Here is a 13708-nt window from a genome sequence, read left to right as displayed (position 1 = left end):
AATGACGATGTCAAAATTATTGGCGAAGTCTTTTCCGGAGCGAAAAAGACAGCTGAACATGCTGATCAGTCAGTTATACGAGACATTATTTGGTGAAAATCGTCGTGGAGCCCGATGAGTAATTTTACAGATTGAGAGGTCAACGAACAGCCTCCGGACCATTCTTCTAGGAAGTATTCGGAGTTCAGAATGACAAATTTCATGACTTACACCAAGTTTCCGTGGCCAAAATGTCAACTAACTAGACTCCCCGACTTAGTCGATCAATTATTTACAGACTTTGGTAAGAAAAAAAGGGCGTAATTTTCACGTTTTTCAATATTTCCAGTGAATCATTCCGTGATCTTCGCCCGGACGGTCAGAGAAAACTTGTAAAACCGAGGATACAGAGTAAGAGGAAACATCTAGCATTTCCGTGGACTTCACGGAAAAACTTCATGAAGTTATTCCATTTCCTGATATTTCCTTGATTCTAGGAACAACATTCCCAATGAAAATAGACGGGTCCTTTCTTACTTGGTAAAAAAAAAAAGAATGGAAGAGCAAACTTAGAGATTCTGTATCATGTTTCGGATATTTTTCCAGAACCGAACTTCAACGGATCACCAAAATTAACTAGAAATGATGAAATTTCAACTTTTTTTCTTTTTTTTTTCTTGGAGGATGACAATACTTTCTCTCTACCCTAGGGGAGCGAGAAAGTAAAAACAAAATAGTCCCGGAACGGTAGACGAGATTATGCCGCATGTTCAAGACCGATTCTCAAATCCTAGTAATTTTTCATATTTTGCGATCACCAAGAATCATCTTCTCTCCAAGTGACTAGATACGGAGATTCTGATCATATGGAGGAAACCTTCAGTTCGGTCTCCAGCCTGGCCCGGCATTTCTTTCACACGTATCCGATCCGGAGGTTTCCCTTCTCGCAAGGCTCTCTCTCACCTGTCCTATTTTCGGCGACGGACGCGGGACCGAACAAGGGTCGGATGCCACACCGCACCGCGACGCGCGCGCCGCCGTCGAAAATAAATCGGCTCGCGGCGTCGCGCGGGCAGCAGTCCTCCCGTGCACCGGTCTCACCTGCCAAAACGACGCCACCTCCACCGCACCGCTGCACCTCCGGTCGTCGAGGTATGCGACGCATCTTTGGGCGTCGCGCGCGTCCAACGTCCGATCGGGTCCGACCGACGACGACGACGACGTCGGAACCGCGGTCGCCGCGCCAGCGATCTTTCACGCACGTCATCCCGGACAGCCGACCCTCGGCCTGGCGATGGGACAACCAACATTCTCCGGTTGCTACATTTCTTTCCATCCAATTTTTACCATCCACGTTAGGAAGGTTTTCATACGAATTGAAATTAAGAGGTGATACATATCTCGTAAATTTGAAATTTCCCGATTTAGCCGGTTTTTAAACCTTTCTAGCTCACAACCAGCAGATCAGCAGCAACAGTAACCTCATGAGATCCTTCAGATCCTTCACTAGGGTGTTTTTCTTCTTGTGGAATGCCCTGTTACATATAATCAACAGTTTGACAATGTTTTTCACTTGCTAAATTTTTTTCGGACGAAATTTTGATAATCCACGTTCGGGAAATGGTCCAACAAAGGTGTTGGACTTGAATTTAAATGTTCGAGCAACTAGTAGCTGGCTCCCTGAACTTAAATCAAGGAAATTACACTTAGACTATTAAAAATATTCGAGTTTTACGACAGAAATTAGGCAACATCTGAATATTCTTACAATGTTATTCCTTAGACGTCGCCGAGAATTCTGAGATCCGTGCGCGGCCCGCGCGGCACCCCTGACGACTCTCGTCCGATCCGCTTTCGCAGCCTCAACTTTGACGGCTGTATTTTAAGAACGCCCCCCCCCCCCCCCCCCCCCAGCTAGTCGTTAATCGGCTCGGATTCCTCCGGTCCGAAATTCGGGCATCGCGAGCGACCGCGCCGGTCTAAATCATGTGCCAGCGGCGATAATTCATGACGGTTCCGATCCCGAGTCGTAAAAACGGATTAGGCCGGAGATTAGGCCGCCGCCGGATCGACTTAGCCCCGGATCCTCGGATCCGTTTGTTCTTCGGAGCAGGTGCGAAGGTGGAGCCTCTGACATCTCGAAGACGCAAATCAGAATTGAACAGATTATTTTCCGAATCACGGAAGCGCCAATCTCTATTGGTGATAGTCGAAGACCATCGTCGTGCTTTAATTGTTTCTCTGATATAATCAATCATATTGATCTTTAATTGCGCTCTGAACATTGACTAGTAAATTTTCTGATTCAAAGGTGCACTGAACAAAAGTTACACTCTAATTCTAGAGTCCGACTCTAGTGAAGAACATTGACAAGAAAAAAGAATCTTATTCAATCAGATTTAAGCTTAAATCAAAGGAAATCCGCTCAATTAAGAGGCTTGGTTCTTGATTTAAGCTTAAATCTGACTGAATCAAGAGTATTTTTTCTTGTCGATATTTTTAATAGTCTGGATTCTAGATCCTATGTGTTTTTTCCCCCCAGCGTATGTTCAACAAAACGAATAAACCGGTTTTTCTTGTTTTTGCCTCAATTTTCCAAATTTTCCGTGACTAATTTTTAGACCCCTCCTACGAAAAATTTGGAATCCTCTTCGACCTCAACACGTAAAAAATACGTAAAAACAACTTTATTCCTCTCTTTTCGGTCAGTTTGCCTTTAACCCTGTCTTTTTTTGGCGGTTTTCCAAATTTTCTTTCACTAAAGCCACACTGAATTGAGCGATGACCTATGTTGATATCGATCAGAAAATTTGCCTCTCCATATCTCCGGAAACAAGAGGGAACGAGAAGATGCAATAAATCTAGAATACCATTCTCCGGCCTCGAGTCCGATCCCGAAGTTTTCAGAAAAACCGAGGCTGTCACGAACCGGCGGGACGAAACGAGATGCGATGACGGGGCGCAGAGCGGTGACAAAATTTGAAGCGGCGCGGCCCCCGCGGGCCTTTTGTTTTTCTCGCGAGTTTCCGAGGGGGGGCCGGGGGGGGGGGGGCGATGCGCCCCCCGGCGACCCGCGTCTCGGGCCTTTTCTCGCATTACATTCTAAGTTTACACGAGTGTTTACACGCCGTTCCATGCAAATGAGGCAGCGAAACCGAGTGTGAAACCGGAGATACCCCCTCGCCGGCAGTCGTTCCGTTTATTCTTCCCAGTTTTGTAACCCTCTCGTATGCATGGGGTTTTACAAACGGCGCGGCACGGTTACTAATGGAAACCTCAAGCGGGATGGTCGTTTGGGAGCCCTAACCCGGTTTCGCGTGGCGAGCTACACCGCCGTGCTAAGGGAAAACGCCGTACGAGCCATTAGGCGTTGCCAAATTTTCTTTGATGAAATACGAATTTCCTGGTAAACTTATGAATATTTTTCTTCCAATTTTTCAGGGAATATTCTTCGTATTTTGATCTAAAGTTCCTGAAAATTTCAAGGAAAAATCTTCGTAACTTTCCTCATTTATGAACATTTCATCAAAGGGAATTTGGCAACTTTCGAATGTTCATACGGCGTTCTTCCTTACCATGGCAAGGCGGTCCCCCTAACCATAAACTGACAATGAGTGTGTTTTAACTTTTGCTCGGAACTCGGGAGCGCTCATAATACCCGAGAACTTAGGAGTAGCGAAGGACTGAACTCAAACATCTCCTGACTTTCATAATCATTTATACTGACTAATCTACGGACACTTCTGGAATTTGCCTGATTTAAAAACAAAACCAAAAATAATCCTCACTACTATATTTTTAGAAATGTGAGCCTCACTCGCAGTACAGCTTTTTCCAAACATGAAAACAGTTTTCGAGCCCCTTCCAACTTCCGAAGTTTTTTCCCTGGTCTTCTCAAAGTTTTTCTTAACTGCCACTACTCACGGCTTACTAAAGCCCCCCGCCCCCCTCCATCTAGAAGAAAAGTAAGAAAGCAACAGGCATAATTCTCATGTATGCCGTTTTTTTAAACTTGCTTTGATTTTACATTTTATTTGACTGTGACGTTCGGGTAAAAAAGAAACAGGTAAAATAAAATCAACATGAGAATTGTCTGCTGGAAAAATGACGTAGGCACGGAGAGATGGTGCCGCCCGATATATTTCGTTTTTGAACCGAGCATGACGTTCTTTTACCTTATCTCCGTGTAGGAGTAAAAATAGCTGAATAGATACAGAGCAAAGAACTCCTAACTTTCGGGTCGAACATTGGCTGGCGTCAGGGGTCTTCCGTTCGATATTTCAGAGTGGAGAACGTATGGCAGAACAGTTAACGCTCCGCCAAAACGTAAGATCATAAAGAGAGCGACCAACGCGAACGGCGCGTTCTGCACAGATGAGCTCGAGTTAATTGCATTTCAGCAACCGGAAGTGCAAGGCAGCTTTGTCTCACATGAACTAGCTTAAGCATAAGCAAGCATACAGCAGCATTATTACTGCCGCAGAGTCTTCACGCTTTGCATCTTCTTCTGTTCGAAATTGGAGCACTCGGGGGGCAAACTCAGCGAGAGGGAATAATACGGGGGAGGGGGGGCTCCATTTCGTGTTACCCTTTCAAAGAACCATTCTCTTCCCGCGCTAAATTCCGACAGAATCCTCAAAAAATTCTCCTATTTACCGATGCAAAAGTAAAACGATATTCAACAGAGTTGAACCGAACGGGAGGTATGGGACGGCTAGGGGGTAAGAGGGAGTGGTGGTTAAGAAGTTGACGCAGCGGCTGAAAGCTAGCGATAAAATGTGGGAATTTTAATATAAAAATAAAACTTCAGAACCAGAATAAGCGAGATGCCATTCGGGTGCGTTTTTAAAGAACTTCGCGCGTCGCCCAATAAATCCTCGCGAAAATTTCCGGGTGAAAACATCACCTGAATATACCGAACAAACGTGAGAGCGACAAAACTTTTAACCCCCTCCCCCTCTTACCCCCGGGAGTGCTGTAGACGGTGGATTTTCGTTAGCTTCTCGTTTACGTCTCAAAAATAATGAATTCTGATACTCACAACCCGATATTACGTTCACAAGATGGAGCGGACCAAGATTTTTGATTTTCTTACCTGAAACAGAAAAAGAGAAAGAAAATTACTCAACTGAAAGATGAATGAAACACACACTAAAAGTCGGAGAGGCGAAAAAGCTCCAGCATTTCATAAAATTCATGGAATAATAAATCGTTGACAGTTGGAGTGGGACCGCAAAAAAGACCTAGACAAAATGTATGAGTTGAGATCCGCACAGCCTTGTTCCGTTCGGAAGGCTTAATTGAAGAGGCATTTACACCCTCCTTCATTCTAGGCAATAAGAGCTCTCCTTCAATTTAATCGCGCGCTGCAGGATCGTGTGTAGGCCTCGCCTTCATCTCACATGCATGAGCGGAAAATTACTTCAACTTTCACATCATCATCCGTGTCTGAAGTTTTGATGGGCGGCGAAGGGTAGACTGAAGTTTTCAGCTTTCACACGACGAGAGCTCTCGGATTTTGATTTGTGCGAGGAAATGACTTGGGAACTTTCATCATTAATAAAATACAACGTGTGTGCAGTCTGTTGGCAGAACAATGCGGCGGGGGGTACCGGTGCGGCTAGTCATTTAAAAATAACAAAATGAAAAATCGGAGTAAGAATGACCCACTCTAGGATAACTAAAAAGTGCGCCGACTTCACACTGATATTATCCCATAATAACTGTCTCCAAAAATTTGATGGGGGGTTCCGATTTCGACCGAAAAATCCTACGCACTTAGTTTTTGTGGAAGAACTTTTTTGGCTCGCGCGAAATCGTGGAGCGCGGGAACTTTATCGACCCCTGCGTTGCGTTGCCATACGTTATATTCAGGATTGCCACAGGAATTAGAAGATTAAATTCCCCGATATTTTCCCGGAACATCTGAGTAAAATTCCCTAACAATCAAAGATATGCCAGATACTTAAAAAGACAAAATTTGACATAATTTTCAGGTAAAAAATGTTGTTCAGAACTTCAAACCCGTTATAAAAAGCAAATAACGGTGAATTAACAATTTTTCCCTTGACACTTTCATCATTTCACCCGATATTTCCAGATTTTCCCTAACTTCTGAAAATTACCTGACATTTTCCGGTTTTCCTTAACTGTAGCCACCCCGCAAACGACATTTTGTTCACGAGAAACACCAGAATTTCTCGGACTTTTTCGATTCTTAGGAGAAAAATAAATGTACACTGGAAAAAAAAACACATTGGATCTAGAGTCCAGACTCTTAAAAACATCGACAAGAAAAAATACTCTTGATTCAATCAGATTTAAGCTTAAATCAAGAACCAAGCCTCTGAATATGAGCGGATTTCCTTTTGACTTAGGCTTAAATCTGATTAAATCAAGAGTCCTTTTTCTTGTCAATGTTTTCTAGAGTCTGGACTCTAGATCCAATGTGTTTTTTTTTTCAGTGAATGTGGTAAAAACTCTCGGGCGGAAAATTTACGGGAATGATAGTACAGCCCCGTTTTTCCGCGACTTTCGGCGGTTCCCCGGGCCGCGACCGCCCGGAGTCCGACCCGCGCCTCCGAAAGTTTCCGCTCCCAGCCGGGGTTGTGAGTCTTGGAAAAGGCGGACGTCACTTGTTTGCACGCCTCCTCACGAGCGAACAAGTGTAACTTATCCCGCATGCGAGGCGGCCTTGGGGAAATTACACGGTCCGCGTCCGTCGCCCGCCGCCGTCGGTGGAAACATCTGCCGAGCCCTGATCCGAGCCCGAGCCCGCGGAGCCCGTAATGAGAGTGATTTGAGCGTGATAACACGCTCCGAGGGTCCGATAAGTGCGACGAGAGCGCACAGAGAGCGCCTTTGAGCTCCGGTGACGCGCGGGCGACCGTAAAGGAGACCGACTCCGCTGCATCGCCTCGACAAAATCTCCGTTTTATGCACCGACCCGGGGAGGCGGCTTGACGGCCGAGCCCTGATTCCGGGCCGAGCATCTTCCCTGAAAATCGTTCGATGGAGTAATAAGTCGCTTGGCTGACATAAGGGCGTAACTACACCTAGAGATGAGCCCGGGAATGCATTGATTTATATGGACGACAGGGTTCATCGCCCAGTGTAGTTACGCCCTTATGTCACGAGGGCGACGAATAGTGCTGATATCCTCGATATCCTGTACAGGCGCCGCTAGGGGAAGCTAACTCGACTAGGCTAACCTACCTCGAGGTTTGTGGATGACGTCACCGAGAGCTGAGGCAGACGCAGGGGTGGGAAAGTTGCATGATCGGAGCCGCCCCCCCCCCCCCTCTTGAGTTACGTAGGGTTGACTTTTCAGAAACATACCCTTCAGTATATTTCCGAAAAGTTTCCCGAAAGAATCTAAACGAATCGTCTACTTCCCTCAATTTAGAGCTGCAACAGCAATGGAGGAACGCTCAAATCATATGAAATTTCTAGTAGTACGAATGAGTTTTTGCTTCGTTTTTCTCCCCGTGCGAGCAGACTTTCAAAACTTGTTCCGCAATCGAACTTTTACTTTTTTCATTTAACGATTCAGTGAGTGAGGACTGAGGAGTGGAGTTATTATCAAATCAAAATTGCACTTCCACCCGTTTCCCCGGATCGTCGAGTGTGCTGGCTTCAGCGGGCGGATCGCGTTAAACATGCTCAGTTTAATGCAAACAAAACAAAAAATGGCGGCGGATCGCCAAGCGAAACGGAATCACGTTCGATTCGTGCGCTTTTCGGAACCCCCCCCCCCCCCCCCCCGGCACCACATAGCACCTCACCAATCACCAGGGATGCAAAACTGCACCAAATGAATTTTCGTGGATTTTCACGAGACTTCTTGGCGTAAAAGGTTCGCTATGTTACAGGCACCACCATGAATTTACAACTAACGCTTTTGTGTCGTTAGGTATTTTTTGGTACAGGTTGCATACCCCGCTCCTGCACGGAGAAAACAACTTCGTGCATGGGACCCGAAGTTGAGGTCATATGGATCTCTGAAGTTTTCTGATCACGCATCCGAAAACTTGAGCAGGTCGAGCTGCCGAAGTTCGGATCAGACATCGAGGCACTTCGGTATGTACCGGAGTACTTCAGATGTGTGACCCGAACCCTTCGGTATGTATCGAAGTACTTCAGATGTCTGACCCGAACTTCGGCAGCTGGACCTCAAGTTTTTAGATACGTGATCCGAAAACTTCAGAGATCCATATGACCTCAACTTCGGGTCCCACGCACGAAGTTTTTTTCTCCGTGTGGAATCAAGCCATCACCGCGAGATTTTTCTTAAAATATCTAAATTTTTTCTGAGTTCCTACCCTACTCGAGCCTCACGGACGATCATCGTCAGCGTGGCAACGCCGGGATCCCGCGTCGCACGTCAATTGACGGGCGCCGGACCGGGGGGTCGGAACGGGGGGTTGCATTTGTCACGTAATTGGGACCAGCCGAGCAAACATAGTCGAATAAATACGCGTAAAAATGAGCCCGAGCATTTGATTCAAAAATGCTCCGCGGGCCGCGGGGTAGGGCGGGGGGGGGCGGCTTTTCCCCACTATTTTCCCGTTTACCCCCGCGCGGTGCGAGCGTGAAAATACCGCGATGGATTAGAGAAAAATCCCTCCGCCCGCCGCCTTTACATGTTCGCGTTACGAGGCTGCAAATTTACGACGGTTTTCGACGGTTTGTTTCGGGGCTCCGCCGTTTTAATGGGGTTGCTTTGATCCGAGAGCTGTTGTTCCGTTGGCGCGTTCCGACTCGGCAGCGAGGAATTTTTAGCCGAGAATTAATAAATTTGGTTAAAAATTCTGATGCCTGGGGTGTACGATGCAAAAAACACCGAGAAACACTACAGTTGAACTGACAATGGGATTGCGTGACTTTTTCGCTCGTGCGAATACATCAACAAAAAGCGGATCAATAAATAATATTTACAGGACGATTTTGTTTGGAGTGTGAATAGAAACATCCGATGTTATCTTCCGGCTATAAACGCACAATACAAGAAGTTACAAAATCTCTGCCGGATTAGAATGCTGGTATTTCGTTTCCACAAAATGCACGTTACTTAACCCTTCCTTCCTGCAAGATGCAGTTCTCTGAGCGCTAGTAATAGCGATGAGTTTCAACTCCGACTGCATTTAGGGACGAAATATTTGATAACGAACGAGCAGAAAGTCATTAAGAGCCGTTAGATTCAATTATCTAAGGAGATTTCTGGTCGTTATGGTTGCGATTCAACGCTATTCTGGGCTGATCTGTATTCGAGTTCAAAACGCGGAGTAAAGATCGCGACACGATCCCTTGAACTTCTCTGTAAACCGATTTCCGCTTTGGTGCTCAGGCGTGAAATTTCAACCAATCTTTTTTAAATTTTCAGAAACTCCGAGGCGCCACAGAAAGAAAAGAGGGGAAAAGTTTTGTCGCTCGAAGCTGAAGCTTAACAAGTAAATTCAAGTTAATTGGAAATTTATTTAACATTCATTAAACCACTACTGAGACACTTTTTTCGTTCCAATATTTACTTGGTCATACCGACGAAGCCAGCTGTTCCATAAAATTGAGCAGGGACATTGCCTCTCCCGCATTTCAAATCTGAGAACTTTAGTAGAAATTTCATTCAAACTAAGAACATTTTCCGAGTCTCTGCCCCGCAGGTGATGGCTACTTGTCTATTTTAAAAAAAAAGTATCGAAATATGTGGTAGAATTTTCGAAGCAGGCAACTTGATAATGTATTAATTTTTGGGGCCATTCTCCAGCGGACGCGACTTTTCCTTTTCGCTCTAGCTAAAAATTGCAACACACCGATTTTGAAACCAATATCTAACCGTAGAGGACATACAATTTCTCGAGCTGCGGATGTGTTTCACTATACATCCAGGGATGAGAATGAATAAAAACTTGAAAGAGTGCCCGGCGAAATCCGAATGGAAAATTTCGTGCAGCGAGCCGGACTAAAACTTGAAGAGAGCCGAAATCGGCCGAGGAATACAACGTCTACAGCCTAGTCTCGCCGAGTCGGGCGTACACGACAATGGTGGGACAAAAAGTATACATGCAACAAAGAGGAAGCTCTATACAAAGCGGGGAAAAGAGGGAAAATAGAATCAAACGCCAAGCTCAGCGGATTCGCGGAAAGTGGCACACGTTTCATTTTCTCTGTATTTCCTGCAGCGATTGAAACCGCACCCAGAGCTCAGACCACGAGCGCCGTCGGTTCTTGAACCCAGCTATGATCTGCACCGGGGTATTTTTCTTTGGAGACACAGCAGTGTTTGCCCTGTTAACGAAAACCGTTATACGTACGTTCTAACGCAACCCGACTCCTTCCGATGAAATACGAATTCCCATGTAAATACAGAGGGTGGCCGAGGAAATCAAGAACTGAAGTCCTCAGAGTTTTCAGGTCTCCCTAGAATATATGAGAGAAAATTGTCTGAATTTGAGAGACCAAGGGATGATAAGAAATAGTTTCAAGGAGGGACGCAGAAAATGCTCGATCTCCCGATCCTATGATTGCAGTAAACGGGAAGAAAATTTTCGGTCAACAGGAAATTTTCAAATATTATGACGATTTCTTTTCTCCCTCTCAAAACTTTAGAAAATTGAGAAAATTGACACGTTTTATCATAGATTCGGGCATTTAGCCAAAAAATCGGACAGTCGGCCGTGAATATTGAAGTATCCTGATCCGGCTAAGAAACAAGCTGAAACTGTGTGGCGCAACGAATGAAAATTCGCCGGTGTCGTGATTCGCAAGTTTGCCCGAAAATCACGAAGACTATTCCGCTTGCACTTTAGCCTTCAGTGGTTTGTCAAAAAAAAAAATCCAAGTATTTTAACGTAGTATGCGAGATGAAGCAAAAACAAGGATGCAGAGCTAGCAAATTGGCGACGGTGATGTAAATGAAGTAATCCGATTTTAATCACGGAGTTACTCTGAAACGGGAAGGAACGAATAAAAATTAACGCTGGAGGGGGGGGGGGGGTGTTTGTCAGCGAGTAATCGACCCTAATTCAAGTGTATAATAAGCTGGATCCTGGTGAGATGAAGGTGACAAACACATTCTCAGCCCGAGGATGTTCGTAAAAGTTTACTTATTTCGCGACGAAAGTTTTCCAATTTTAAAGCTTACGACTCCGAGGCCGTCCACCGGACGAAAGGCGCACGGTTTAACAGCTGGACTATATACTGCCATACTCAGGAAAAAAGCCGTGTAAACATTTGACTCAGCCAAACTTTCAATCAAAAAATTTCGATTTCTTGAGGAAAGTTGGGAATATTTTTCTTTGAAATTTCTAGACACTTGAAGTCAGAGTAAGATAAAAATTCTCTCAAAATTTGAAGGAAAAATAATTTCGCATTTTCTCGGAAATCCGTATTTTGCCAAGGGAAATTTGACAACTGCTGAAGGCTCATACAACGTTTATCGTTAGTCCGGCAGTATAGTATACAATTAGGCACTTTTATAAGAGAAAATACTAGGTACTTCCAGCTCATTTTCAGAAACAACACGATGCCCATCCGTTTCCCTATGCAGATAGGGGGTCTTAACGATAACCCGTTCTTCATTGCAAAATATGGTCCACTTCATCGGGGCTCCACCACAGAGTCGAAACGAGTAAGCAGCGATACTAATACACGTGACAACACTGCGGTTATATCATATCAGGCGTAAAGCTCCGATATTCAACCACTCGCCGCGCGGAAAATGGGGAAGGGGTAGGGGAGAGAAATAAACAGGAAAAATCGACAGGAATCATGTAAAAATAGTGGGGGGGGGGGGGGCAAAGCATCGTGCGAGATAACCGCGATTACGAGTGGAGCTGCGGGGGTGAGAGGGTTCCGGTGACGGCGATACGTGAACTTCCGGTCAAGCCGGAATCCGTTTCACGTTGCCGTATCCGTGCGAAATGAGCTTCGTCCGAATGAGAATGGAAACGAATTGAGGCGGTGAAGTCTGGATGAAGTTGCAATGGAGCACTCGATAGGGTAATACAGCATCGCAAAAGATATTTCACTGGAAAAAAGTGGCTTGGATCTGCAGTCCAGAATCTTATAAACATTGACAAGAAAAAATACTCTTGATTCAATCGGACTTTCAGCTTGAATCAATAGGAAATCCGCCTAAATCAAGAGGCTCGGCTCTTCGATTCAAGGAAAAGTCGGATAGAATCAAGATTACTTTTTCTTGTCAATGTTCTTAAGAGTCTGGACTCTAAATCCAAGCTACTGTTTTTGTTTCCTCGTCAGTGGTTCAAACAGAAACCTGGAGAAATCATTGCAACTTTCCAAAATCAACTCGGAAACAAAGTGCTACTGTGCATACGGCCGTGCTGAGGAAAAACGTCGTATAAACATTTAAATGTTGCTAAATTTACTCTCAGAAAATACCAATTTTTGAGGATGAATATAAATGAATTTCATTGAAATTTTCCGACCCTTTGGATCAACTTACAGACTTGAGTCCCTGAAAATTTGGAAGAAAACTACTCAGAAACTTCCCCGAAAATTCATGATTTGTCTAAGAAAGTTTGGCAACATCTGAATGCTCATAAGACGTTCTTCCTTAGCATGGCAGCATATTGCTCGACGCTTCGTTTCTAACCTGATTAAGAACGTCCGAAATTTTCAAAGTCTCACGTATGACACATTTCAAGAAAACGCTCGGACGTTTCTCGAACAACGCGGACAATTCAACGAGCAGACAGAAACAGGAGGCAATCCATGACGGAATGTAATGGAGCCATATTATCGTGTCTCACCGACGAGCCCATTGTCCGTCGGCGAGCTCGCGGCGTTTCAAGCGACATCATACATGAAACAGCCCCTCCCCCCCCACCATCGCGGTTCCTCCGAATTATGACTCGGATCTTCCTCCCGGCCGAGGACTTTTCGGCAAAACAACAACTTTCACGAGAAAACATCGGTTCCGAGAACGATTCCGTACGGCTTGAAATTTCTACAGGATCACATTCCTCAGACGCGCGAAACGTCTCGTCTCGCGTCTCGCGCGGTGAATCTGCGAAATTCGGAGAGACGAGAGAAAGCTCGTCGTTCGCCGATTTTATGCACAACGAAGCTCGTCCTCGTCATTACATCTTGGAAAAAAAATCGAGGTGAAAATAATCTTGGAAATTGCACATTGTGCTTCGTGCTCACTCGACGTTTAATTGAGGAAAAACTACTGAAAAAATGAATCATTCGCTGATGAGTCCTTCCTTCGAACATTAGCATACAGCGTGTGTGCAAACGTTGAACTCCGTGGCTAGAATTTTGAATTTTTTAATTTTCTGGCGGGCTGAAATCTTAGGCTCAGAGTGGTTTTCATAATTTCTTCATTTAATTCCTGACTTTCCCTGATTTTCAAGACTCCCCCTGACTGTCGCCATCCTACCGCTATTTCCCGCTTTTCGAAGTCCCGGACAGCCAGAATTTCCCGCATTTCCGATTCCCGGACATCCAGAATTCCCCGCTTTACCAAGGTCCTGGAAATCCAGAATTCCCCGCTTTACCAAGTCTCGGACAGTCAGAATTTCCTGCATTTCCAAGTCCCGGACATCCAGAATTTCCCGCTTTACCAAGTCTCGGACAGCCAGAATTTCCCGCATTTCCGATTCCCGGACACCCAGAATTTCCCGCTTTACCAAGGTCCTGAAAATCCAGAATTTCCCGCTTTTCCAAGCCTCGGACAGCCAGAATTTTCCGCATTTCCAATTCCCAG

At 45.2% G+C, this 13708-nt stretch overlaps 1 protein-coding gene across 10 annotated transcripts in view; it reads right to left on the bottom strand.

Annotated features, from left to right (window-relative positions):
- The window catches only part of LOC109041486 (pumilio homolog 1), a 376227-nt gene that overhangs the window by 153484 nt on the left and 209035 nt on the right, over nt 1-13708 (bottom strand). The window contains exon 11 of one of the 10 annotated variants that reach the window (XM_072302969.1): nt 5021-5074. The exons of the other annotated variants lie outside the window; for them this stretch is intronic. Coding sequence (XP_072159070.1) covers nt 5036-5074 — 39 coding nt within the window. The 3' untranslated portion in view covers nt 5021-5035. Of the gene's footprint in view, nt 1-5020; nt 5075-13708 lie in introns of those variants that run through there. 10 annotated transcript variants of the gene reach the window in all.

Source organism: Bemisia tabaci, chromosome 7, assembly GCF_918797505.1.
Source record: "Bemisia tabaci chromosome 7, PGI_BMITA_v3".
NCBI lineage: Eukaryota > Metazoa > Arthropoda > Insecta > Hemiptera > Aleyrodidae > Bemisia > Bemisia tabaci.
This window is presented reverse-complemented; position numbering and strand designations above follow the sequence as displayed.